We start from the raw sequence: 27,608 nt of genomic DNA on the forward strand, positions 1-27,608 counted from the left end.
ATGACAAATTCAGCTCTGTTGGGAAAAGTGTAAATTTAAGGGATAAAAGTAGCCTGACTGCGTAGTAAAATATATGCTGTAGAGACAGTCCTCTCTTCAGTAAGGGGTGTGTGTGTGGGGGGGGGGGCGGGGGGGGGGCACGTGTATTTTTTTTTTACTTTGTTTTATTTCTGCACCGTAGCCATCCCCTGACCTTCGATTTTAAACTGCAGACCCCACTTAATCTGTGATCTCCGAGTTATTTTCTCGACTACTTGCTTCAATTTCGGTTAAGCACCTGGGCTTGGAAAAACTCAGAGAAAAACCAATCATCGACGTCACCAAGTGACCGTTGGCGCTTCACCCCGCCCCCTCTCTAGGGAGGGCGCCAGGCCGCGCGACCACGCCAGGCCCTTTGTGACGTCAGAACGAGCCAAACCAAGTGGGGAGGGGGGGCCGGCGACACTACCATCCAGGTTCCCTTCCTTAAAGTCCCCGCTTTCTGAAGTCGACCTTGGCCCCCGGTCTCTGTTCAGTTAAAGTGTAAGAATCACAGCCCCGGGTTGAAGCCCCCTCCCACGCGGCCACGCCCGTATTCTCACCCGGCCGCCGGCGCCATCTCGGTAACCCCCCCGCTCCCTCGGTGGTTTCGCCCACAGCCGCTTGCCCGCCCGGAAATCGCGCGCCTCATTTCCGGGAGCGGCCTCGGCGGCGGCGGATTGCTGGCGGCTGCGTCAGAGAGGCGGGCGCTCTCAGGGGCGGAGCGAAGTTGAGGAGGACATCACCCCCCCAGCGTGACGGTGAACGATGAGCTCACAGCCCTCCGACGCCTCCCAGGGCGGCGGCCGAGGCGGCGGCAGAGGCGGCCCGGGCGGCCGAGGGAGCGGGCCGGAGGCCGCGGCAGCGCCAGGTGTCATGGCCGCCTCGGCCCAGCACCCTGCCGCGGCCTCCGTCACGGGCTCCAGTACCGTGTCTGAGTGGCGAACTGTGTCTTATTTGCCTTCCAGCACCACCCAGTCGGTCATTTCCACGCCCGACGCCGACGACTCCTTGAGCTCTAGCATGTTTTCCCAGGTCACTCCCTGTTCGGGCCAGAGACCCGCCACCGCGTCTAACACCGGCCTCCCGGGCTCGCTCGCCTTGGACCAGACCAGCGGGGTCTCCAGTTCAGACAGTGGCTCCAGCAGCCCGGAGGGGAATGACCCCGACAACCTCGGGGTAACAGCCACTGAGATTGAGCCTCCTCCATGCAGTAGCACCCTCAAAAGAGTATCAGTATCGGTGGAAGAAGCCATCCGGTCCCCTTCGCCCAGCCTCCTCCGAGAATCAGAAGGGGCGACATCTCCTGAGCCCAGTAGCAATTCTGAAGTATCTATACGCGGGGCCGCCCTGCGCGCATCGCTCGGCTTCATCGAGGACTCAGGGTCAATGCCTACGGTACCGCATAACACCCCCCAGGGGTCGTCAGAAGAATCCCTGTCATCCGTAATAATCCACACCCCAAAAGTAACTGCACCAAGACTTATCCCGTTCCAGGGCTCTTTCCTAGAGTCGATTCAGGGGTCCCCCTCGCAAACAACAATCAGCAGTGAAAGGAGTTCGGTGCAAGAAGACACCAACTCCTCGAACTTCTCGCTAGAGGCCGAGCAGGGGTCGCCCCCGTCCTCGTTGTTGAGCTCGGCCAGGAGCTCAGCACAAGAACGGCTCATGTCCATGACCTCCTCGCAAGTGGCCAATCAGGGGTCCCACCCGTCCTCAGTGCTCAGCACCCCACGTAGTTGGTCACAAGAAGCTGTCACGACGCATGGCTCTTCCAGAGGGTTGGCCTCGGAGTCCCGCCCCCTTCGGCATTCTGGACCACAGTCTTCTTTTCCTGTAGACTCCTCCCAACTGTTGGCAAGAATGTCCGCCCAGCGCGTGCTGCCCAGTGTCAGTCGAATGCCAATGGAAGCATCAGACCCGCCCCGGGACTCCCGCGGGGTGTCAGTACAAGTATCCGCTCCGCCCTCAGGGCGGGACGCTGCTTGGCAATCCCTGGATGAACTGGCTCCACCCCCGGGCTCCGAGGAAGAGTGGGTAGAAGAGAGCTCCGCACCCTGGGCCACCCTCAGCCTCTCTCCCTGGGAGACTGTCAACCAGAGCATGGCGAGTCGGGAGAGGGCGAGTGTCTCCGGCCACCTGTTCGACGTAGTCGTGATAGGAGGTGGCATCTCAGGTTAGTGTGAACCTTACAGGTAGCCCGAGGGTCCCTGGTTGCTCTGGAGTAGGGGCTTTTCAGTAGCGCCCTGGCATTTGGGGAGGGGGTTCTCTTTGGTGCATTTGAAAGAGTGCAATAGTGGCTGCCCCCAGACCAAGCAGTGCAGAACTGGGGGTTGTGCCAGTTTTGGTGGTGGTGTGCATGGGGAGAAGCTGGAACAATAATTTGTTACTACTATTAAATGCTAACAGTTAGCTCTTGCTGTGCAGTTCTATTTAGCACTTTATGTGGATTTTCTCAATCCTGAGCAGCCTGACAGGGGGTTGATAGAGTCGCCTCCATTTTACAAAACCAAGAAACTGAGGTGTTTAGAGTCAAATTACCTAGCGGGGAAGCAGCTAAATGATATTCTCCCATTTAACGGTCTCACTTCTAATTCCTGAGGTGGCTGCTTTGCCTCACTAATTTCATGTCATTTGCCCTCAACAGGCAAAGGACATCAGTATCCGGATTTTTGTAGTGTTGATGTAGTAATAGTGTTATTCCAGTCCTCTTTTTAAAGTGCCTTTCCTTAGAAAATTTGGTAAGTGAACAGGAAGGAGGAAGAATTGCTAAAGAAAAAGGTTCAAATATATGCAGAGAGACGAAAACTAGAATTTAGGTGGTGAGCACAATATAGTGTATACAGATTTCAAATTAGAATGCTGTATACCTGAAACTTATGCAATATTAACCTATGTTACCTCAATGAGAAAGATTAATAAAAATAGAAAAAGAGGGGCAGGCTCTTAGTTTTAACCTACTCCCACTGTATTTTTTTAGAGCTTGCAGGAAGATGTAGGGCATTTATTGCCCAGAGAATCTCTTTGTGAAGCTGGGATCAAGGTCAACTCAGGGTATGCCCTATTGTGTCTTTTAATAAGAGCTCCCCCTCCTCCCAATCATGTCCTGTGTTGAGCCAGCTGATGGGCCTGTGTTCCCCTGGTCCTATCTTAGGTTTGTAGCTGACCAATGGAGTGGTGCATGAGGCCTTTCACTATTGTCCTGGAAACCCCATCATGACTGATATATTAAATTGTCACTTATGTTGTCATAATTCGTATACATGTTTGAAATTTACAAATTATGTTTCAGCTTTAGCAAGAATCCCACACTAATCTGTCCACAACTCAGAAGGGTGTTGATAATTCTGAAGTATACCTGCAGGGTCTGATTTAGAAAGAGGGAGCAAGGCAGGGAGTAAGTATGCTGGCCCACAGAAACCATTTTTATGTATACGCCTTTTGAGGAGACTCTCAACATGCTTACAAATTAATTTTGGGTGAAGATAGCTTTTTACTTAGCCTGTTGAGGATAAACAGTCTTAATCACCGGAAAAGAGATTGACATAAGCTGTTGCTTTGACAACTCCAGCCAGTGCCAGCAAAAACATGCAGGTATGTTGGAGCATCACAGGAAAGCAGATCCTGGTGGACAGTAAGAAAAAGAAATATTTCCCAGCTCTGGACAGGTAGCTCAGTTAGTTAGAGAGTCATCCCGATAAATCAAGGTTGCCGGTTTGATCCCTGGTCAGGCTACATCCCAGAAGAACCAACCAATCAATGCATCTATTCATGGAACAACAAATCTCTCTCTCTCTCAAATTAATAAACAAAAATTTAAAAAGGAGTAGTTCTCTTGCTTTCATTCATTCATTCATTCATTCACTCACACAGCAAACATTTGTTGAGTGCCTGCAATAGACTGCTTTTCCAAAATCCTAAAGCAATATGATTGTTGATCACTGGAAAACAAATATGAGAATGTGTAATGTAAATTGATTAGTTCTGTTTCTTCTCCGATCTCCATATCATCCATATTTCACAATTCAGGGTTCTTTCTGAGATATTGTTCTTGTCTTTTCACTGTTCTGTGCTCCAGTATTTCTTCAGGAATATATTTTTTTTTATTTTTCCTCTGCCTGATTACCTGCTCTTTTCCCTTTACCATGCAGCTCATGACCCTTATGCTTTATGGCCTTACAACTGCAGGTCCCTTTTGGTTCTCATTCTAAATAAATAACCAGCTTCATACTGCATCTTATATATATATTTTTTAATATATTTTATTGATTTTTTACAGAGAGGAAGGGAGAGAGATAGAGAGTTAGAAACATCGATGAGAGAGAAACATCGATCAGCTGCCTCCTGCACATCCCCCACTGGGGATATGCCTGCAACCCAGGTACATGCCCTTGACCGGAATCGAACCCGGGACCCTTCAGTCCGCAGGCCGACACTCTATCCACTGAGCCAAACCGGTTTCGGCTGCATCTTATATTTTTAATTTTGCATTCTTTTCTCTTAAGACCGGCACCCACATTCTATAAAACCCACATTCTTTGAAACCTGGATCTGTCCATGGTTGCTATTATTAATTTGGGTGGTTTTTTTTCCATTCAGGGGAAGTAAAGGGCATTTCTTGCACAGGATTCCTATTCCAGAAGCCAAGTTTCAGTCCATCAGTGACAATGGAAAAGGCACTGGGCTTCCTCTCATATTATCTCTATCAGATTTGGGTGATTTTTTTAATGCCAAAACTGACTAGAAACATTGCCTTGTGGCTGTTGTGTCTACCCAGATAGTTCACAGCTGCAAGTTTGGCTCTTGATAAACTTTGCACACAGAATGGGTGTTTCATAAGCAAATGAGAGAGGCATTACTTCCCAAGGGTTCCTGAGAAATCAAACACATCTTCTTTGTGTGTGTTTAGCAGTATCTCATGAGTGACTTTATATTCCCTATATCAGTTGTAAATGCTTTTGGATATTTATTGTAACTTTTGTCAAGACTTGTACATTTTTTTTATCCTCACCCGAGGATATTTTTTCCATTGAATTTTTTCTTTTTTTCTTAGAGGAGAAAGTGGAAAGGAGGGAGGAGGGAGAGACAGAGAGAGAGATAGAAACATCGATAAAAGAGAGACACATCCATTGGTTGCCTCCCACATGTGCCCCAACCGGGCCCAGGGATTGAGCCTGCAACCAAGGTACATGACCTTGACTTGGAATTAAACCCTCAACCTTTTGGTCTGCGGGCTGATGCTCTAACCACTGAGAAACTGGCCAGGACAGGTCTTATATTTTAATACATTACTCACACCCTTATAATGTATGGCCAGTACTTCTCATCTGCACTATTACTCCTATTATATAACAAAATCGCTCCCAGGAGAGTACAGTTTCTCAATGACATTCCTCAAAATCAACTCCATATTAGCAGAATTATCTTTCATTTTGTATATCTTTGATTGCACAAAGAATAGCAACAAATTAATATATCTCTCTTTTGTCATTAAGATACATAAAACAGAGTGTAGCTCACTGCCACAAAATTTCTTTTTCTGTCCACTCACCAATTCAATAATATTATATAGTATGTTAGTAGTTGAGAGGGGGAACACCCCTGCTCATTTGTAAGCAGCATGATGGTATCTTTTACATGCTCTGGCCCTTATCCATCACCCATCATCTGTCATCAAGTCCTTTTTGAAACTCCTTTCATGTTTTCTGTGACACTGTTGGACCCTGAGTTGTTTTCCCACACTAATTGCTCCTTTTCTACTTCTTTCATTGTGCCCATATTCTTGTGATGGGAACTTCTACTTCTGAAATGGCCTCAAGGTTCAGCTGGTCACCTTTGGGCTCTTGTGCCCCCCCTTTCTCCTTTCAAGACTTCAGCCTTCCCTTATCTATAGAAAGCTCTCAAGTCTCCAGTTTGAATCTTTCTTCCTCCAAATTCCAGTCTCATAGCTTATATACTCCTGGCTATTTCACAGTTGAGTGTCTTGTTCTTACTTCATATTTAACATGCCCTAAAGCCTCCTTGCTCTCCAACCCAGCTTCTCTTCTTCAATTCCTTGACAGTCTCTTTGGCACCACCATATCCATTCCATCATTTTTTAAAAAAATATATTTTATTGATTTTTTACAGAGAGGAAGGGAGAGGGATAGAGAGTTAGAAACATCGATGAGAGAGAAACATCAATCAGCGGCCTCCTGCATACTCGATCAGCTGCCTCCTGCACACTCCCTACTGGGGATGTGCCCGCAACCAAGGTACATGCCCTTGACCGGATTCAAACCTGGGACCCTCGAGTCCGCAGGCCAACGCTCTATCCACTGAGCCAAACCGGCCAGGGCCATTCCATCATTTTTGACGCATCCTTTTCTATAACTTCTGTACCTATTCAACAGATCCTTCTAGCTCCTCTTGGGCTTTTCCTTTTTCCCATTCCCAGTGACACCTCTGTCCCCATCTTCCTAGGGGCTGCTGTTTACTTTGGGTTCTCCCCTCATGTCCATCCTGCATTGTTCTCTCTGATTTAATTTTTAAAACACTTCATCACCTCGCTCTTCTACAAGACCTTCAATGGCCTCTTACCAGCTCTTCAACTCTCCTCCACACCTCCAATTATCTGGCCCCACATTGTTGGACAAGTAGCATATTCTACTATCCCCAACACTGACTTGAGCTTTAATCACATTGTTCTCCTGTCCTCAGAGCTACCCCAGGTTTATTTTGTCCCTTCATTTCTTGGTTTTATTTTTCTTAACATGGAAATGCTTCTCTGACCATTTATATTCTATCTGTTATTCAGTACCTGATTAAGAATCCTTTCCTTGATAATTCTGGCTCCCCCTTGATTTTTCTCTCCTTTTGTAGTGCTTATAATCTATATCTAATAAGTCACACTTATTTTCGATCTCTATTTCTTGATGTTATTTTAAGTATAATGGGTCAGTCACTGACTTTAGATGCTAGTTCTTACTCATGAGTTGATGCAAATGTAACAACACATGACAGAAACCCAGTGACATAAGATTTAAAAACCTGCCATTAACTGAGAATTTCTGAATTGGCTCTCTTTAGGGAGAGAGTAAAAAAGCTCACTGTCAGGGGACATTGCATACTTTAGATCTTTGGGCCAAAGGGGTTTTTATTCAGTCCAGTCACCTGAAATTTTAATCCTCTGTCTGTAGCTTTGAATACATCTAGGAAAGGGGATTCTGGTCTATCCCTCACAGCAGCTCATTATGAGCAGAGGTGGCTCTGGTGCCTAAACTAGGCCAAGCATTTGGAAGCCTCTACCATATGTTAGATCACAACAAAAGAGGTGTATAAAAATGGGTAAGTAGTGTCCTGCCCCATCCTCTTGCAAGAAGTAATCAGGTGGGAAAATAATCGGCATTAATTCAGTGAGAGAAATATTTTTTTTTTAAATATATTTTATTGATTTTTTACAGAGAGGAAGGGAGAGAGATAGACAGTCAGAAACATCGATGAGAGAGAAACATCGATCAGCTGCCTCCTGCACATCTCCTACTGGGGATGTGCCCGCAACCCAGGTACATGCCCTTGACCGGAATCGAACCTGGGACCTTTCAGTCCGCAGGCCGACGCTCTATCCACTGAGCCAAACCAGTTTCGGCCAGTGAGAGAAATATTAATGTTGCGAATATGAACAAAGTGCTAGGACCTGGAAAGGTAAGTAGGACTTTAACAGTTAGAGATAGGAGGATGAAAAAAAAGATATACCAGAAAGGAGAGACCAGAGGAGCTCAGATACTGAGTCATGAGACTGTGATCCATACATGAGCAGTGTTTAATTTTAAGCCCATGGCAAGAGTTTCAGGGATGGAAAGTAATTGCCTATTGTGTCTCTAGGAATGTGATCCTGGTAGCCATTGAGCTCACCCCTGTGTGCCACATCTGCCCATGTTTTGTTTTGTTTTGTTTTGTTTTACCTGGGTGAGTTGTGAATGGTTAGTGAGTGCACAGTGAAAACACTGTAGTCCTAAGGCTGTAAACTCCTGGCTGGTTAAAAAGTGTGTTGTGTTTTTTTCTCTCCATATATTTGGAAAGGAAATCCCAAGTGTCATATAGAAAGTATTTTCAAATAGTGTCTAAGCCAGTGGTTCTCAACCTTGGCTGCACATTAGAATCACCTGGGAATCTTTTTAAAATCTTGATTTCTGGGCCTCATCCTCTGGAAATTCTGTTTCTTTGTGATGAGGTGAGGCCACAACATGAGTAACAAAGACAGAATTTCTGGAGGATGAGGCCCAGAAATCAGGATTTTAAAAAGATTCCCAGGTGATTCTAATGTGCAGCCAAGGTTGAGAACCACTGGTCTAAGCGCTAGAGAACTCACCTAGATTTTTATCTATGAACCTATTCAACTAAAAGATTTGAGAGCACTAGTCACCCTGAACTTGGTGCTACATAAAGTCAGCAGGGATTAAAGCTTTCTGTCATGAGGCAGAAAAGCTGTTTTGCAAGAAGATTGCTGATAATGTTTTGAATTTTGACAATTGAGTCAACAACATACCACAATTTCCCTTTTTGCTGAAATATTCCAGCCTGAAGAATCATTTCTGCTAAGAGCATTTTAGGCATTTTAACCCAGAACTTGGTAGCACATACCTGTGATTTTGTAGTGTTAAGGAAAAGCTTACATTTTAAAAATGCAGCTTCTTTTTGGTGCTTTAGTTACTTAGATACTCTGAGGTTCCCTGCAGGCTGAGCATTAACTTTCTGTCTTTTAGGATACTTTGTTGCCCCTATTTTGTAGTTTTTCTCAAAAATAAACTAAGATACTTTAACTCTATGAACATTTTTATGTTGAACAAAGAATACAAGAAATACATTTATTTGGGTTCTGATATTTTGATATTTTCATGATTGAATGAGCTTTGGGGTTGATCTGACATTTATTGGGCACTTTTAGCATTTTGCCAATGCTAATTGATTTTAATTTATACATAATTCTCAGCTAATATGAAAAATACATTTAACAATAGTATAATTGTATAACTGTAGTGTAATTGAATCACAGAGACAAATTATTGAGAAAAAGAAATGTAGAAGCCTGCTATTGGCAAATATTGGGTCATACAATCTTTGTGCAGGTGTGACAAACATATTTTACATATGACAAATCTTTCCAGTGTTTGGATTCGGGTCTCCCAGAAAAAATGAAGTTATAAGTTTTATATCACATACAGGGGTTTGCAAGAGTGTAGACATCTAGCCAGCACTTGTTTGAAGGCTATACTTTCATATATATAAAATGAATTGATTTCATAATGACAGTTACTTTTCATTTTAACTTTGAGTTATTCAGAACTCCACACAATGAATCAAAAGAAGTTCAGTTACATTTTGAAATATTGTAAGGTTTGAGACAAGTTGATTATTAGGACTGTTTGTTTATTTTGAAAAACGTTTCATAATTTTACTAGTAATTTGTATTTTCCTTAGCTAATGTATTCCTCATTATGTTGTCTAAAATTATGAATTAAGGCTGCTTGAAATCTTAAGAGAGTTTTTCCATTTTGTAAAATTAAACATTGGATTTCGTTATATGTGATATATCTGCCAGTATTGTTTTAGTAATTAGCAGCTTCCTAAAGGTCTGAGTCTTCAGCTTTCTCTTTCAGACTCCTTCTCAACATTTTTTTCTTCCATGTGGTATTCTGGAAATGGTTTGAATCATGTCTCATTTTTGACATCCTACACTAACTTAAATCAGTGTCTGGGTCTTTCTTACAGGTGCTCATTCACACTTTCCCCACAGTTCCTTTGAGCCTTAGTTAAAAGCCCTATTCTAGTTGTTGCTAGGCCAGAGTAATTAAAACCCCATTTTGTAGTAATATTTAATCAATTGATTAGGTAAGAGTGTCAGTAAGAACATGAAAACCAGATAATAAGCTTTCAGAGATCATTTACATATTAACCGTGCTCAAGGGTCACACAATTGCAGCCTATAAAAGCTCAAAAGTACCAAAACTGAGACTCAGAGGGTCAACTACCACATGCCACAAAATTCTTAGTGGTATAACTTCACTTTGGACCCCTAAAATATTGACTGTCAGGACAGTGCTCCTGTACTCTCTAGGGCAGTGATGGCGAACCTTTTGAGCTCGGCGTGTCAGCATTTTGAAAAACCCTAACTTAACTCTGGTGCCGTGTCACATATAGAAATTTTTTGATCTTTGCAACCATAGTAAAACAAAGGTTTATATTTTTGATACTTATTTTATATATGTAAATGCCATTTAACAAAGAAAAATCAACCAAAAAAATGAGTTCGCCTGTCACCTCTGACACTCGTGTCATAGGTTTGCCATCACTGCTATAGGGTCATTCATAGAGCTGTAGTAAACCTTATTATTGCTTTCCTTTGATGTTTGATGTTCTAAAACAGCAGTTCTCAACCTGTGGGTCGCGACCCCTTTGGCGGTCGAATGACCCTTTCACAGGGATCGCCTAAGACCATCCTGCATATCAGATATTTACATTATGATTCATAACAGTAGGAACATTACAGTTATGAAGTAGCAACGAAAATAATTTTGTGATTGGGTCACAACATGAGGAACTGTATTTAAAGGGCCAGAAGGTTGAGAACCACTGGTCTAAAACCTAGTAGTGACTGTTGTTACACAGTAACTTATACTTTAAAATATATTACATGAAGTGTTACTGATTCATGAACATTTAAATTAAAATATGGGGCATCCTATCCAGTCAAATGGCCTTTATATAAAGAATTTACTTCTTTTTTTAAAAAAAGTCATTCCTAGTATGTGTAAGATAATGCATAATGATTGAATACTTTAGGTAAGAGGTTCTTAACCTTTGGGAGCAAATGTCCCTTTGTATCTGATGAAAGCTATTGGACCTTTTCACCAAAAAATATGCGTATTTTTATACCAGGCCAACATCTGATGTTATAGAAACCTTTTCAGTGTTATTGCCCCTGTAGTGTAAATATTTGGGGTTCATACCGAGACTTCACAGAAGCTGTGAAAAACAAGAATTCAAAGGATTTATTAGGTCATTAGACAGTTACTAGGAATGAATTTATAAATAGACAGTGACAAAAAGTCAAGACATACTGGTTGAAATATAAGGCATCTGCATTTTCTACATTAAAACCATAATAAATAGAACAGTGAACCTGACATGGTTTGAAACGAAATAATCTGGTGAACAAAATGGAAGGCTTTGGTGATTGATGTGATTTTTTTAGTAGTTTTCTAAGACTGGTATTGGCAGATCTTACATATTGAAGTGAAGCCATTGATGTTAAATACAGTCATTTGCTGCTTAAGGATGGGGATATGTTCTGAGAAATGCATTCTTAGGTAATTATGTCATTGTGCAAATACTGTGGAGTGTACTTATACAAACCTGGATGGTATAGCTCACTACACACCTAGACTATGGTATACCATCATTGTATATGCTGCCTGTCATTGACCTTTAAAATGGCATTATACCGTGCATGACTATACATTCCTGATTTAATATGCATTTGTAATAACTTATAAAGATCATTGGTCATTGAAGCATTTGACAAAATTCAGACCCAAATGGAAGAGTTCAGTTCTCTAGTTTATCTGTCAGTTCGTTTGTCTCTCCAGGGACCATGTGAAACATAGGTGCTTGAGGTTGGTTCAGGGGTTCATTGGTGATGCAGAGAAGGGAGCAGTAAATGAGTGACAAGGAAAGGATTTCATGGAGGAAACAATTCTTGACGGAAGTGGTATGGATTTTGGGTGCATCCTGAAATGTAATGAAAATGACCTTTAATATAACCATTTCCAGATTAAGCAAATTCACTGTGACATGTGGCTTAAATTAAAGCCCTTTTTTTCTTGCATGTATCTGTTCATTCGTTTATTCACTTGATAAATATTTCTTGATTGAGTGGTCACTATGTGTCTTGAACAAAATTTATGGTTTTTACTCTCTATTTTCCCGCTTAAGGAATATTGCTTCTAAAACTTCAGTATGAGCTGATGTTTGAGTATATTTTTTATTGTCCTCAGAGTATTCGGTCCAAGAATCCAAATATGTAGTTATGTAAGAATTTTGTTGACCAGAGACAATTTCACTGAATAATAGAACATTAACTTTAAAATTTCAATATGATGCATATTATACACATTCCTAAGTGGTAACAAATGTCAAAGTTAAAGAAATGTGTCACTTTTAAGAATAAACAGAAAGAACTAGGAGAGTCAGCAGAGCATAAGCCAGAGCTACATTAAAACTTTGTTTCAATACTCTTAGCTTTTGCTCTAGGCATTGTTCATCTGAAAACCTGCTCAGGGGACTTTATTACTGTAAATATGTGAACAACGTTTTACAATATGAAATCAGCTTTTGAAAAGTATGTTTTGAGGTGTAGTTTTTTGTTTTTTATTTCTTTTAAAGGCAGAGGGTAGAGAAATGCTAAGTTAAACAGGTGTCTTCACTGTAGGACTTATCAGGGCCTTTAATATGCTAGTGCACACCACACATTTCCCAGAAGGAGAAACAGCATGAGATATTCCAGCTTCCATGAATATTGATACTTTCCCTTGAGCATCTTGAAGACTAGTGTTCCATAAAACATTTTGGAATCTACTGCTTTAAACCCCAGTGCATCTTAGTGTGCAGAATCTGAGGAGAGCAGTGTGGAGCACCCTTGGTGTATTTTAAGTTTCAATGAAAGAATAGAGCAAATAATGAATTAAAGGGTAATTGCATTCCCCAACTTGGGTGAGATCCATTTATCTAAAGTGAAGACGAATGCTGAACAATAATTAAATAGATTAGGGCTGTCTAGACAGTCTGTCCAATTCAGTACAAATTGAAATTAATTGTTAGTTTTTATCTATTTATCATTTGAGACAACACTGTCTTTGAGCTTATCAAAGGGATTAGAAGATTTGGTGTTTTCAAAAGCAGAGATTATTTCTGAAAGGAAGCAGAAAATATAGATGGATATACAGATAGATGTATGTATATATGTAAGAATGAATGGATGGGTGAATGTATGGATGGGTGAATAGATAGAGCAGCGGTTCTCAACCTGTGGGTCGTGATCCCTTTGGGGGTCAAACGACCCTTTCACAGGGGTCGCCTAAGACCATTGGAAAACACATATATCATTACATATTGTTTTTGTGATTAATCACTATGCTTTAATTATGTTCCATTTGTAACAATGAAATTGGGGGTCACCACAACATGAGGAACTGTATTAAAGGGTCGCGGCATTAGGAAGGTTGAGAACCACTGAGATAGATAGATAGATAGATAGATAGATAGATAGATAGATAGATAGATAGATAGAAAAGGTTGAATGGACCAAATAAATGTGTGTGTACATGATGCTCTCTTGTTTTTTGCTAAAAAGTTCAATACTGGTCCAAAGATCAGAAAATGTACTATCAGTATTTAGACTCTGCTGACTTCTAATATTTATAATGTGCCAGGTGGCAATGTGTGCTAAGAAGAAAAATAAAACAGGATAACAGGGATGGTGTGACTGATGATTATATCACTTATCTATATTAATAGTAGGGTCACCGGACATTTTTTTGTGAGGACTATGCTACTTTTCAAGGTTTGTTCTGGTGAGGAGGTGGAGGTACTAGATTGCCTGTTGTGGAAGGAAAACCAGAAATTTAACTGGAAAGGGTGGCATGACTGAAATGGGCCAATTTCTTTCTTTTTTTTTTTTTTTTGAAAGAGAGCATTGTGATTATGCTTAAAGATGCAAGGTAAAGGAAAAACCTTAGTGAGGTAAAGAAGGCAGGAGTAAGCGCCAAACTAGATTTCACAGTGACAAGATAATTGAGATTTATATCCCAGGAAGCAAAGAACCTTTTTCTTGAAGGTTTCATTGCAGATGTAAGCCGGCAGGCAGACATCCCCCGAGGGGTCCCAGACTGCAAGAGGGTGCAGGCTGGGCTGAGGGACCCCCAGCCCCCAGTGCATGAATGTCATGCTCCAGGCCTCTAGTTGGATTATAACTCAAAGTATAAAATAGCCATTTATGAGTCCATACTAATATAAATAAATAAATAAGCAAATAAATAAATAAATATCTCCTGAGCTGAAGAATTCTAAATAATTCATGTCCATATTTCACCCTCAAGGAAGTGGGACATAACTCCCCACTTCTTTTTTTATTTTATTTTTCAATTACAGTCTTTATTCAGTATTATTTTGTATTAGTTTAGGTGTACAGCATAGTGGTTAGAAAATCAAAGTGATTCCTCCTCACCCCGATATTTCCAGTACCCACCTCGCACTAAGTCCTCTTAAATGTGATTTGATTATCATCAAAAAACAAAAAATATGTACTTTTAAAATTATTATACTTTTTCAACCAACCTTATGATAGATAATAAAAGTTTGATAGATAGTATAATATATATGACAGATTATAAAATTGGTGGTCCAATTAATCACAGTGTGGTCAGAATTTATTGAAAGACAGCAAAATCAATGGGTTGTGTATTGTGCCCTGCATTAATTTTATGTGTAGACCTGGTTAAATTTTGTATGTTTCATGTTTACATGTTAATATGTTCTTTGATTTTGTTTTTCTTTTTTTTTCCCTTTAAGGATTGTCTGCTGCTAAACTGTTAGCTGAACATGAAGTTGATGTTTTGGTTTTAGAAGCCCGGGACAGAGTTGGAGGTAGAACGTACACTATAAGAGTAAGTGGTTTAAATACTTATATATAGTATCTCACACAAACTAGAAGTGGGGTCATTAGAATACACAGAGCTAGAAGAGATCTCAAGAGTCCATGCAGCAAAGCCATTTGTCCTCCATAGCCCTAAAGTACTCCATCAAATCAGTGTCCCTTCTTTTCAACAAGCACTCACCAAAAGAGTAACAGCCTCTGACCCTCAGGAGCTTGCATTCTAATGAAGAACACAAAGGAGGACAAATAACTTTAGTACAGCGTCATAATTTCCACCCTAAAGATCTAAATAGAATCTGTAGTGTCTTGGGGGAGGTTATGGTTTGACTGGACTCAAAGTAACTATACAGCACAACACACATGCATGCGCGCGCACACACACACATACACACACATGCGCACTTAGTATAGGTTCCTTATTTATTTATCCAAGGGTTCACAACTTAAAAGAAGTGTAGCTACAATAAGGAGAAACAAATGCAACATATTTTTGCGCAACTTTTTCTTGGTCCTTGTTCCCTTAGAGGTGTGCTGCTGCCAGAGGCACTTTTTGCTCAGGTGGGGTCAGCTAGACATGAGAAGAAACCCAGTTTTCATTACATCACTGCTCTTCATACAGGCACACTGTGTCTTATTGCTCATTGATTTATGGCCCTTTGCAGACATTGCATATTTTACAAATTGAAGGTAGAACTCTCTACCAGCAAAAAGATTATGACTTGCTGAAGGCTCAGATGATGGTTAGCATTTCTTTAGCAATACATTTTTTTAAATGAAGGTGTATACATTGTTTTTTAGACATAATGCTGTTATACACTTCATAGACTGCAGTATAGTATAAACATAACTTTGATATGCACTGAGATACCAAAAATATTGTGTGACTCCTTTTATTGGATATTCACTTTATTGCTGTGGTCTGGAGCCAAACGTACAGTCTCTCCAGGGTATGCCTGTACTCGGGCTTCTAGCACCATTCTGGAAAAATGAACACTAACTTGTTTACGACTAATTCAGTGAAATGGTTGCAGGTGGTTGAATCTGTGGGAGCTGATGAAAGTACACAGTGGGAGGACATCGGGTGGGAAGGAAATAGGGCCAAACATGGAAATTTGGGGAGCATGCAGATTTAAGTCGGGGGCGGGGGGGCAGAGGCAGAGGAGTCAGAGGAAAGCAGTAGAGGCAGAGGAAGAGGACCAGACTAGAGCAGTGCCATGCAAATCAGTAGAGGAAAGAGGAAGGGATGATAGCCAAATAGCATAAGCATTGGATATACGATGAAGACTGAAAGGACCCTTGGGTTTGTCAGTTAGAAGAGCATTTATGAGACTCTTTGTTAGAGCACACAGTGTTAAAGGCTGGGGGTTGGCTGTAAGGACAAAACTGAACTGTTGAAATGACTGGAAGGAGAGAGGAAGCATCCTAATTAGAATATGTATCTGGCATATAAAGAATATCTATACAGTGATATTAAGAATGGCTTAAGCAATACAAACATTCAGTTATTCTACATAAGAAGAAGTCTGGTGGTAGGTAGTCCAGGCTACTGCAGGGGTTCAGCTTTGTCAGCCAGCCTATGCTCTTTCAGTCTTTCAACTCAGTCTTTCTTTGTATGTTGGCTTATTGCCTCATGGTAACCAAATGGGGGCTGCCTCTCTAAGCATCAGATTCTCTTTTAAGGCAGGAAAGAGCAGGAAGAGGTGGTCCAAATCTTACCTGCAACTAAGTTCTTCCTTTACCAGAAGACCCCAGCAGACATTTGCTTGAGTCCCATCAGCCAGAGTTGGGGCACATAGATATCCTCGGCTGCTAGGGAGTCTGGGAACGTATTTAACATTTTCAGGATGCATAATAAAAGCAGGCATGGGAAAGGGACTATGAATGGATATGGAATAGCCACCCAAGAACATCTAAACTAGGATATTACACCAGCAGTTTGCCACACCATGCTATGCTCCCCTCAGTCATTCACTTCCTACCTTTTTAGATATACAGGGATGTATCATGGGCTCATTTCCACTTTGCTCAGCTCTACGAGTGCTCTAGAGCAGGGGTGGGCAAACTTTTTGACTCGAGGGCCACAATGGGTTCTTAAACTGGACCGGAGGGCCGGAACAAAAGCATGGATGGAGTGTTTGTGTGAACTAATATAAATTCAAAGTAAACATCATTGCATAAAAGGGTACGGTCTTTTTTTTCAATAGTTTTATTCATTTCAAACGGGCCGGATTTAGCCCGCGGGCCGTAGTTTGCCCACGGCTGCTCTATAGCCTTGCTACTCAAAGTGTCCTGTAGACCAGCAGGACACTTGATAGAAATGCAGAATCTCAGGCCTGCTGAAGCTGAATCTGCATTTTGCCAAGAAATACTACAGAAGTGCTGCTCTCTGATACATGTCTGCTGGCTTGCTTGCTTCAAGTTACTATAAATCCAGATTAATTGTATCTGGAGAATTTCTGAGTGCTTCCTCAGGTGTAGCCCACTGGGAGGCTATTGGTCTCAGAGTTAAGAGGCTGGGATTCTGGCCCCTGTACTGGCTTGATACATTGTCTTACCCTGGGTAAGTCCTATTAGTACTTTACATCTAAGTTTTCTCATCTGAGCACTGAGATATAATTTATATGTATTTGGAGTTCCCTTCTAACTCAAATTCTAATTGAAGGCAAGTGTTTGTAGTTCAAAAGATTTGCATATTCTGCCTGTACGACCTTATTAGATATGATTCCAGTGTCATTTTCTGGAAACTATTTCTTCATTTTAGAGCTAGTTATTAAGTTGTCCCTTAGCCCTACTTTTCTTATCTCTAAAACCTTTTGGTTATTAAATAGGAGCATCAGCCATGCTGGAGATTTTCAGTTAAGAACAAATGTATTTGTATAAGGGAAATGAGAATTCTAACATGTTATTGCCCCAGCCTGCTTTTTCATGCTGCATAATTTATATATATCAATACTGTACAAGAACTATTGTGTATTGATCATGATATTATAACTCCCTTTAGGTATATGGGAAAGTAACTCTGAAATGCTTGGAAACTAGTATTTAACATTTATAAGATTTCAAATGAATAGGAGAAAAAAGGGATTTAGGAAACAGGGACAGAAATGGCATTTAATAAGAAACTGAATTGAATATTATTATAATTTTTCTAATAGCATAATCAATTAGGATTACTTGGTGAGAAGGTGTCATAAAAATTACTCTGGATCTTTAAGTACTGAAATGTCAAATTTTATATTGTCATTTGGCAGCTGGGTTAAGATAGATTTTCTATTCATTCAGAACTTCCCAATTTTTTCTAGAGTGACACGTGTATAACTCTTCAGAACAAAATTAATGAAGTTGAAATGCCTACAGGGCTACAACACTTGTTTTCTAATAGGGTTACATGTTCATGTCCTCTTCAAAGACAGTAATGATATTGAAATCAAAATCCAAAAGACTGAGGTACGACATGGCAGAATGTGGTATTATAATACTAGTATCTTCAGACTGAATCGGGCACCTCCTTTAGAATGTTTCAACTTTATAAAGAAACATTCTGTTAGTGTTTCATATTTTTTTACTGCTTCATTTAGAGTTATTTACTGTAAGGATAGTATCTGTTTTAAAGCCATCATATTTCAGAGTTCTCTTGCAGTCTTTGTTGAAGACTAGAAATTTATTGGAGCACTGATGCCAGTTTCCTTCATCTCTTAAAAAAGATGTTGGAGATTAGAGAGAGTTTGGATGAAAGCACCAATAGTTAGTAAAGGGGACGTACGAGTTATATGAGGGACAGAATAAAAGGTCAGAGGAACACTTCATTTCTGGTTAATGCAACGGTTCTCAATCTGTGGGTCGCGACCCCTTTGCCAGTCAAACGACCCTTTCACAGGGGTCTCCTAAGACCATCCTGCATATCAGATATTTACATTACGATTCATAACAGTAGCAACATTACAGTTATGAAGTAGCAACAAAAATAATTTTATGGTTGGGTCACAACATGAGGAACTGTATTTAAAGGGCCAGAAGGTTGAGAACCACTGAGTTAATGGAAACCGCAATTAACTCCCCATTGAAGTAAGTAAAATGCTGAATAAAATATATATGCTGCTCTGTCGAGGAAGTTAGAAATTTGCAGGTCTCCTAGACGTTGAACAGATATCTCAAATTTAACGTATCTAAATTGAGCTTTTGATCGTTTTCATCAACATCGCTATTCCAGCAGCCTTCCTCATATCAGAGGATGGCAAATTTTTAAAAAATGTGGATTCATGCTCAGCATTCATTCTGTCAGGAAATTCTTTTAGCTCTGCCTTCAGAATAGATCTAGAATATACCCAGAATTCATCTCTAGGGCAAATTACTACAATAGCCTTCTAACTGATTTCCCTGCTTTCACAATTGCTTCTTATAATCAAGTCCTATTGCAGCATCTAGAATGAGCCTTCCTAATCTAAATCAGACCTTGGTACTTTTCTGGTGAAGACCTTTCAATGGCTCTCCTCACTCAGAGTAAAAGCCAGTGTCCTTACAATGCCCTGCTGAGTGAAATAAGCCAGTGAGAGAAAGGCAAATACCATATTATTTTGCTTACATTTGGAAGTCAATGAACAAAATAAACTAACAAAATAGATGCAGACTTATCTATACTAATAAAAGAAAAACATGGTAATTGGCGTACGACCGCTACCCTTTTCCTTGGCTAATCAGGGCTATATGCAAATTAACTGCCAACAAGATGGTGGTTAATTTGCATATGTAGGCACAATGCAGGGAGGCGAAAGGGAAAGCAGGAAGAAGCCCCCTGCCACTGACAGTGATCGGAAACCCAGGGAGGAGCTAAGAGTCGGGGGGCAGACTCTTCCCGGGCCGCCTTTGCCCTGCCCCCCAGCCATGATCGGAGAATCGGGCGCCTTTGCCGCCCTGGCCAGTGATAGCAGGAAGTAGGGGTGGAGCCAGCGATGGGAGCTGGGCACGGTGGAAGCTGGCAGTCCCTTGCCTGGGCCTAAAGCGGAGCCAGTGATCGCGGGCCGCTGCGGGTCCCGTTGCCCGGGCCGGACGCCTCCGCCAGAGGCGTTAGGCCTGGGCAGGGGCGGAGCCTGCAACTGCGGGGAGCTGGGCAGGGGCAGAGCAGGAGATCGCGGGGAGCTGGGAGTCCCCTGCCCAGGCCTAATGCCTTGGCCAGAGGCGTTAGGCCTGGGCAGGGGCGGAGCCTGCAACCGTGGGGAGCTGGGGGTGCCCTGCCCAGGCCTAACCCTCGGACAGAGGCATTAGGCCTGGGCAGGGGCAGAGCGGGAGATCGCGGGGAGCTGGGGGTCCCCTGCCCAGGCCTGACACCTCTGCTGGAGGCCTCAGGCCTGGGCAAGGGGCCGATCTGGTGATCGGTGATCAGAGAGTGATGAGGGTCAACTCCTCTGGCCGAGGCATCAGGCCTGGGCGGGGGGCGGAGCCAGCAATCGGAGGGGGCTAGGGGTCCCCTGCCCAGGCCTGATGCCTGGGCCAGAGGCATCAGGCCTGGGGGGGGGGGCGGAGCCAGGGATTGGGGGGATATGATGGTCCCCTTGCCCAGGCCTGAAGCCTGGGTCAGAGGCGTCAGGCTTGGGCGTGGGGGTGGAGCAAGCGATCAGAGGGAGATGGGGGTCCCCTGCCCAGGCATGATTCCAGGGCCAGAGGCATCAGGCCTGGGCGGGCATCAGAGCCAGTGATGGGGGGAGTTGGGGGTCCCCTGTCCAAGCCTGACACCTCTGGCAGAGGCGTCAGGCCTGGGCAAGGGGCCGATCAGGTGATCGGAGGGTGATGGGGGTCGACGCCTCTGGTGGAGGCATCAGGCCTGGGCAAGGGCAGAGCCGGTGATGTGGGGGAGAGGGGGGTCCCCTGCCCAGGCCTGACACCTCTGGCAGAGGCGTCAGGCCTGGGCAAGGGGCCAATCCTGCGACTGGAGGGTGATGGGGGTCAACGCCTGAGGGCTCCCAGTATGTGAGAGGGGGCAGGCTGGGCTGAGGGACACTCCCCCCCCCGCCCACCCAGTGCACGAATTTCGTGCACCGGGCCCCTAGTAGATAGATAACAGACTATAGCTTATAGCTGTCAGAGGGACGGGGGTTGGGGGGTGGGGTGGAAGGTTGCGGGGCTAGGTGAAATATGTGTAGGGATTAAGTAAAATAAAATAAATTATAAATGCCCTATAGAAGAGATTTTAAGCACACATTTCTAAATAATAAAGTAAGCAAACAAAAAAGGCTGAACACAATGTTATTCTAATGAATGTGTATAGAATATGCATAAAGCTTATGGACTGTATGTTGTGTAAAAGTGGGAAAATCTTTGAAAATTGACCATGTGATTGTCATAAAGTGAGCCTCAAGAATTGTTATCATATAAACCACATTCTTTGACCACAATACAGTTATGACAGAAACATAATTAAAAACCGTTTCGTCTATGGAAATTAAAATACAATAGGACTTTTAGAAACATGGATTTAGAGAGAAAGTGTAATAGAAATTTGAAAATACTTAGAACTGCACAATAATGGAAATAATAGAATAAAGTTATGGATATAACTAAAACAATACTTAGAGGAAAATTTATAGCCTAAAAAGAAATGGGGGAAAAAGCTCAGTATGAATAAATTAAGCATACAAGTAGAAAATTCAGAGTCTAATAAATCCTAAAGAGGGAAAAAATAGCATAGATAAATGATAAGAAAATAAATACCTATTAAAGAGGATCAGTGACACAAAGGTTGATTCTTTGAAGAGATTTATGGAAAAGAGATAATTCATAATATTTTTAAAGACAAAAGAGACATCAAAAAATAATGAAAGGGATAAAAATGAAGATATAACTACTGATGTAATAAAGAATAAATAAATGAAAAGATGTCATGAACTTTAAACCAATAGTTTTGAAGCATACACAAAATGCATACATCACAAGAAAAATATAATTTATTAAAATTAACACTGAGTTAAGAAGACATAGAAAGTATGAGTAGTGCTTTTGCCTCAAAATAAATTGAATTTTTAGTTTATTTTCCCACAATGAAAACACTAACCCTAGATAGCTCTATAGGTGTGTCCTACCTAATGTTCAAAGAGATCATTTAATTAATTTTGTATATTAATTAATTTTGTATATTAAAATAGACAAGGGCTGTAGAAGAAAAAATCATGAGGGATCCCAATCTCATTTATGAACATAAACAAAAAGCTTGAACAAAAAGTTAGCAAAGCATTTCCTGCAATAATAAGATAATATGAGATTGGGTTACTTTAGGAAGTCAAGGTTGAATAATACTTGACAATATTATGGAAATAATAGAGTAGGTAAATTGTCCCAACCCTTCTACATCCAGAAGGAAAAGACTGACCTACTTATCCCCCTACCAGTATGGTGGAGAGGGAGGAGTTTGCTGACCAATGAAGAAGCAAGTGAGAGGCTGAATAGTACTTTCAAAAGTCTTACAAAGCTAGGGCAACTGAAGGTCAAGTCCACAGTTCAGAAAAGTGTTTGTGTGTGGAGGGAAGTGTTGGCAAACTCCTTGTGCTTTGGGCTGGACTGTGTCCTAGGACTAAGGGCAAATTGCACAAGTATTAGCCCGTGTGTGCATTTCATCCCAGCTTCAAATCCTTCAGGACAGAAAATGCAATAAAGTTACCTGGTATTGTTAGCAAACCTAGGTGTTGGGCAGAAGCAGACATGAATCGTTTATAAGAAAGATATCATCTCCTAGGATTAAAAGTATGTCCATGTTTTTCAAACTCAATGACTGGCATGCAATAAAATATAATTAGGCAAACAAGGAGAAGAGGCAACATGAATAAGAACTGGTATAAACAACAAAGAAGTAAGACACATATGAAGTTATTACAAAAACATGAAGGACTTATAACTCACCAATATTTAATTTACTGATTAAATCATTGGGGAATGTGTGAATAAAAAAGAAGCTGGGAAAATGGAGAACTGCATTTAAGAGGAGTAAAGTAAAATTCAGTTTAAGAAAGAGCCCTTGCCTACTTATAAACTCATTTGTAAGGTATATGAATCTTTTTAATACCTTTTTGTACCCTTTTTCCTATGATGCATTCTTCCCTGCAAGTGTTTTAAAATCAGCTAAAGAGCCCATCAGCGTATGCTGATTTAAGATTTCATCTTTGGAAATCAGAGAACTGGGCCTAATAAATCCTTGGGTGACTCCTCCAGCAACATACCCCGAAGAAAAGCATATAAAATAACCTGAACACTTTAAAAAGATCCTAGATTGGCAGGATATATTACAGTGTTCTTTGTTCTTTATGTATGTCATTGTTGAATTGGCCTCACCAATAACTATGCAAATGGGTTTGATTGGTGATAAATATCATACAGGATTTATGAGTGGAAGAGAAAGGACTGCTATTTTTGAGTTGCAATTTATCAGAGAGATGTCAGGCACATTTAAGTTATAAAAAATAAATGCTTTATTATCTTAAGACAAACTTTCTTTTTCAAGTTTTAACTAAAGTCTTCTGAACACTTTTTTCTCTTTGCAGAATAAACATGTTGATTACGTAGATGTTGGCGGGGCTTATGTGGGACCCACCCAGAACAGGATCCTGAGGTTGTCTAAGGAGCTGGGCTTAAAAACTTACAAAGTGAACGTAAACGAATGTGTTGTACAATATGTCAAGGTAAGCCTGATATTTTACTCAAGGGACCAATGGGGGAGTATTGTATTTGGGAAGATGTTTGGTTTGGTTTTTGACTTTTTTTCTAAAAGCATTCATAAAAATAGGTTGTTGGCTTTCAAGTAGTATTCTGCCTTTCTTTTCTTTTTTCTTTACCTTAAAAAAATGTCTGTGAACTCCTGGAGTTACTGCAAGAGGTGCTGTCTCAGCTTGGCTCTCTTCCACATCACCCAGTGTGGCCCGGGAAGGCTTCACCCCCACCCCAGTCCGACCTCTCAGTTTCCTGTCCTCCCCTCTCTGGAGTATGGGGGTGCCTGTGATAGACACACACACACACACACACACACATACACTCGCAGCCCCTGGAAGCCCTTGAGGCACCTGTGATGCAATTCTAAGGCCCCAAGAAACACAATAGTTTGGGGTCACTTTTTAAAAATATGTTTTTAATAGTTTTTTTAGACAGAGGCGAAGGGAGAGGGAGAGAGAAAAACATTGATGAGAGAGAAACATCAATCGGTTGCCTCCTGCATGCTCCTATTGGGGCATGTGCCCTAACTGGGAATTGAACCAGTGACCTCTTGGGGCATGGGATGATGCTCAATCCACTGAGCCACATTGGCCTGGCAGAGGCCACTTTTTAAGACTTTGACTAGGTTATTCATTCTTCTTCTTTTTTAAAATATATTTTTTATTGATTTCAGAGAGGAAGGGAAAGGGAGAGATAAAAACATCAATGATGAGAGAGAATCATTGATTGGCTGCCTCCTGCAGGATCAGGGGCATCGAGGCTGCAACCCAGGCATGTGCCCTTGACCGGAATTGAACCTGGGACCCTTTGGTCTGCAGGCCAACGCTCTATCCACTGTGCCAAACCAGCTAGGCTGGGGCTTTATTTTTCTTCTTATCTGGCATTTCTTTACACACCTTGATAATTTCCTCCGTACCTAGGCTTGACTCTGGCAAAGTCTAGCTTGGCTGTGCAGCTCCCTGCTGTTTAAACACATGATTGTTTAAACTCTAAATGCTGATATCCACTCAAGAGGCAGCAGCTGTCGCCAGTGTTTTTCTGTCTTAGTGAAGCCAAACAGAGCAGCTGGAGCCTGGAACTGTGTCTTGAGAAGGCAGGTTTCCAATCTGACATTGCAGCCCACATCCTGGAACTAGCATCGCTAGGGCAGGGGTTGCTTACTCATTCTAAAATCAGGATTCCCATGCCAGCATCCACATCACTTCTCAATATACACAGCTGTCCCCCCACTAAACTCCAGGCAATTAGGTGAGTCTAGTGTCTCCCAGGCCTTTTGGGGCTAGGAGTTAGGGATGCTTGTGATGTATGCGCACCAGTGCCCAATCACGTAGGTCAGGAACCTTGGGAAACTGATAGCCACATGGTTTGGGATGCTTGGGAGAGTCTTGGCAGTGACATATGGGAAAAACAAACAAACCAGTAGCTTTTAGAAAAACTGTGGGTTCAGAGGTCAACAAAGGAGTAAAAAACGTATAAAAAGTGTTTAGGAAAACTGGCTTCAATAGGCCACAATCAAGAAGGAAAAAACCCTGTTGCTTTCCACTTCCTCTTTTCTGCAGGGCATGGCTTTTCTCTGGGCTGGTAAGTAATGACAATGGTAAGAATAATAGCAGCTAACATATTGAGTACTTTTATATGTATTAGTACATTTAATATAGAAAGAGAGACCAAATCCTTTGCACTTAACTACTAGTTAAGTAGTCATGTACATTTACTCTCCAGTCCAGTTGGGAAGCAAATGAAGCTAATGGTTATCCTAGAACAGTGGTTCTCAATCTTCTGGCCCTTTAAATACAGTTCCCCATGTTGTGACCCAACCATAAAATTATTTTCATTGCTACTTCATAACTGTAATGTTGCTACTGTTATGAATCTTCATGTAAATATCTGATAGGCAGGATGGTCTTAGGCGACCCCTGTGAAAGGGTCGTTCGACCGCCAAAGGGGTCGCGACACACAGGTCGAGAACCGCTGTCCTAGAACCTGAGCAGCAGATTCATGCTCATAATTTCTTCCTCCCTAACTTTCAGGTGCTGAGAGATATTTTTTTTTCTGGGAGCCTCACAATAAACACTTAAGTGTTTTTTATACATCAACTCCTTAAACACTTGCATCCACCCTGCTGGGCAGACATGGTTATCTACTTTTTACACAGGAGAAAACAGAGGCTCAGACAGGTAAAGTGACTTGACAGGCTATATAACTAGTAACAGTCTGCCTACCACCTGACTGCACACTCTTTGTGATTCCAATATGTGGCTTAGGAAATGACACTGAGGGTCCTGAATGAAGTGTACTGGCCTTCCAATATTTTTGGGCTGAACACAAGTCCATTGGAAGGTATCTCACCATGTGGTTCCCTGAAGCAGTCTACTCTGGCCCAGATATCGTTCCAGGCTGGAACCACAGTGGTGGGCACATGATTTAAGTTGCTGCTCACATGGAGCTGGCCATCTAAAAGTCAATAAAAACATATCCCCAGGTGAGGGTTAAAAAAATTATACCCAACATTTCTGCCTTTGTCCTTCATGAATCTTGTGAAGAGAACCCATATTCTAATTTTGGTTTAGTAGTTCCTACATACACACACACACACACACACACTAATTAACCGGGATGCCATAATGTAACCGGTCGACCAGACAGGAGGAGGTTGCGCGTGCAGCGTTGGGGGTGGGGCGGCAGGGGCCTCTGTGTGTCTGCTCTGGGGGAGGGCCTGATCAGCAGCGGCCATGGCCATGGCTGCTTCAAGGGCTGGAGAGGGAGGCAGGGCTGGACCAGCAGCGGCTGCTGCTGCTGCAGGGACCAGAGAGCGAGTCAGGGCCTGACTAGAGGGTGGGCGATGCCGCACGATTTTGAATCGTGTGCTGGGCTCCTAGTTATTATATAAAAGGTTCTTGACTGGTATTGACAGTGAACAGGTTTTATGAATATTATGAATTGGATATGGCTTTATTTGGGAGATTAGTTCTGATTTGTGAAATTAATATAAATTAATCATGTATGTTTAACCTAAAATGTGGATTTGAAGTGGCATTAGCTAGATAGGTTTAAAATGTCCTCTGTAATGATTCTTTTTCTTTGGATGTTATAAGGGGAGCAGATGGACTTGAATACCTCTTGGATTGATTCATTCATTATTTGTATTAGTAAATAAAATGCACATTATTATGATTGTTTTACAAGTGAGTTTCATTGGGTTGTGGAACCTTTCTGTTAAGTTTTGCACTGCCAGGTCTTGGGGAGAAAGGAGGAAATGCTTGATTTTTTCCCCATCGGATCCTTCAGGTCATTATAGTGCAGGTCGGGGGTGGAGATGGAGAACACTACCGGAGGAGGAGCAACACGTTTTTCAGAGGTGATTTGAAGGATAAATTGGCATATTCGTGCATTCTGACTTTCTCTCTGCTTTTCACATCCTCTCCAAGTAAAATTAGAGACTATAAATGTATACCACACAGTCTTTTTTAGAGAATGGTGTGATAAAGATTATTTGAAACAACGTATGCTTTCCTGATAGTAACAGCTCAGCAAGCATTTTTTCCTTGCACTTAATCTGCTCTTCCCATAGCTATTTACTCCAGGTTTCTATGCCAACAACTGTAATCAAAGGCTTTTCAGAATGTGGAATGCTAAGTAATTTCTTGTTGTTATTGCTAAGAGGTGAACTTTGGTTTAGTCAGTAGGCTGTGTTGAAAGCAGAAGATTTTTTGTTGTTGTTGTTTGTTTTAATGTTTGCCACGTATGTGTTGGACCCCTTGCTTACAATAGTGTTTCTTTTGGATTAGGGACATTTAGCTATTTATCTATTTATTAATTATTATTTTTAATCCTCACCTGAGAAGGGAGAGAGAGAGAGAGAGAGAGAGAGAGAGAGAGAGAGAGAGAGAGAGAAATGTGAGAGAGAAATGTGAGAGAGAAATGTGAGAGAGAAACATCCATTGGTTGCCTCCCATACACATCCTGACCAGAATCAAACCTGCAACCTAGGTATGAGCCCTGACCAGGAATCAAATCCACAACCTTTTGGTGTATGGGACAACGCTCTACCCAACTGAGCCACATGGCCAGGGCTAGGGACATTTATTTTAAAGCTGCTTTTACCACCTTTCCATACCAGTTCACAGAATGTGTTTGTTTTGTCTTTAAAGAAAGTTATACTTTTACTTTCAATCCCTCTCAGTAGGGAACACAAGAATTTAAAGGT

General features: G+C 41.8%; 1 protein-coding gene across 2 annotated transcripts in view; it reads left to right on the top strand.

The window, feature by feature from the left end:
• The first annotated feature begins 725 nt into the window (after positions 1-725).
• The window catches only part of LOC118653905 (amine oxidase [flavin-containing] A-like), a 60,373-nt gene continuing 33,490 nt past the window's right edge, over positions 726-27,608 (top strand). Inside the window, exons 1-3 of one of the 2 annotated variants that reach the window (XR_004966917.1) lie at positions 726-2,194; positions 14,626-14,720; positions 23,236-23,373. Coding sequence is in view for 1 of the 2 variants with exons in the window: in XM_036304855.1 (XP_036160748.1) it covers positions 787-2,194; positions 14,626-14,720; positions 23,236-23,373 (1,641 nt within the window). In the remaining variant the exon portion in view is untranslated. The remainder of the gene's footprint in view (positions 2,195-14,625; positions 14,721-23,235; positions 23,374-27,608) is intronic. The other variant, XM_036304855.1, reaches the window with a different exon arrangement.

The sequence above is a fragment of the Myotis myotis genome, unplaced genomic scaffold (genome assembly GCF_014108235.1).
Source record: "Myotis myotis isolate mMyoMyo1 unplaced genomic scaffold, mMyoMyo1.p scaffold_m19_p_4, whole genome shotgun sequence".
NCBI lineage: Eukaryota > Metazoa > Chordata > Mammalia > Chiroptera > Vespertilionidae > Myotis > Myotis myotis.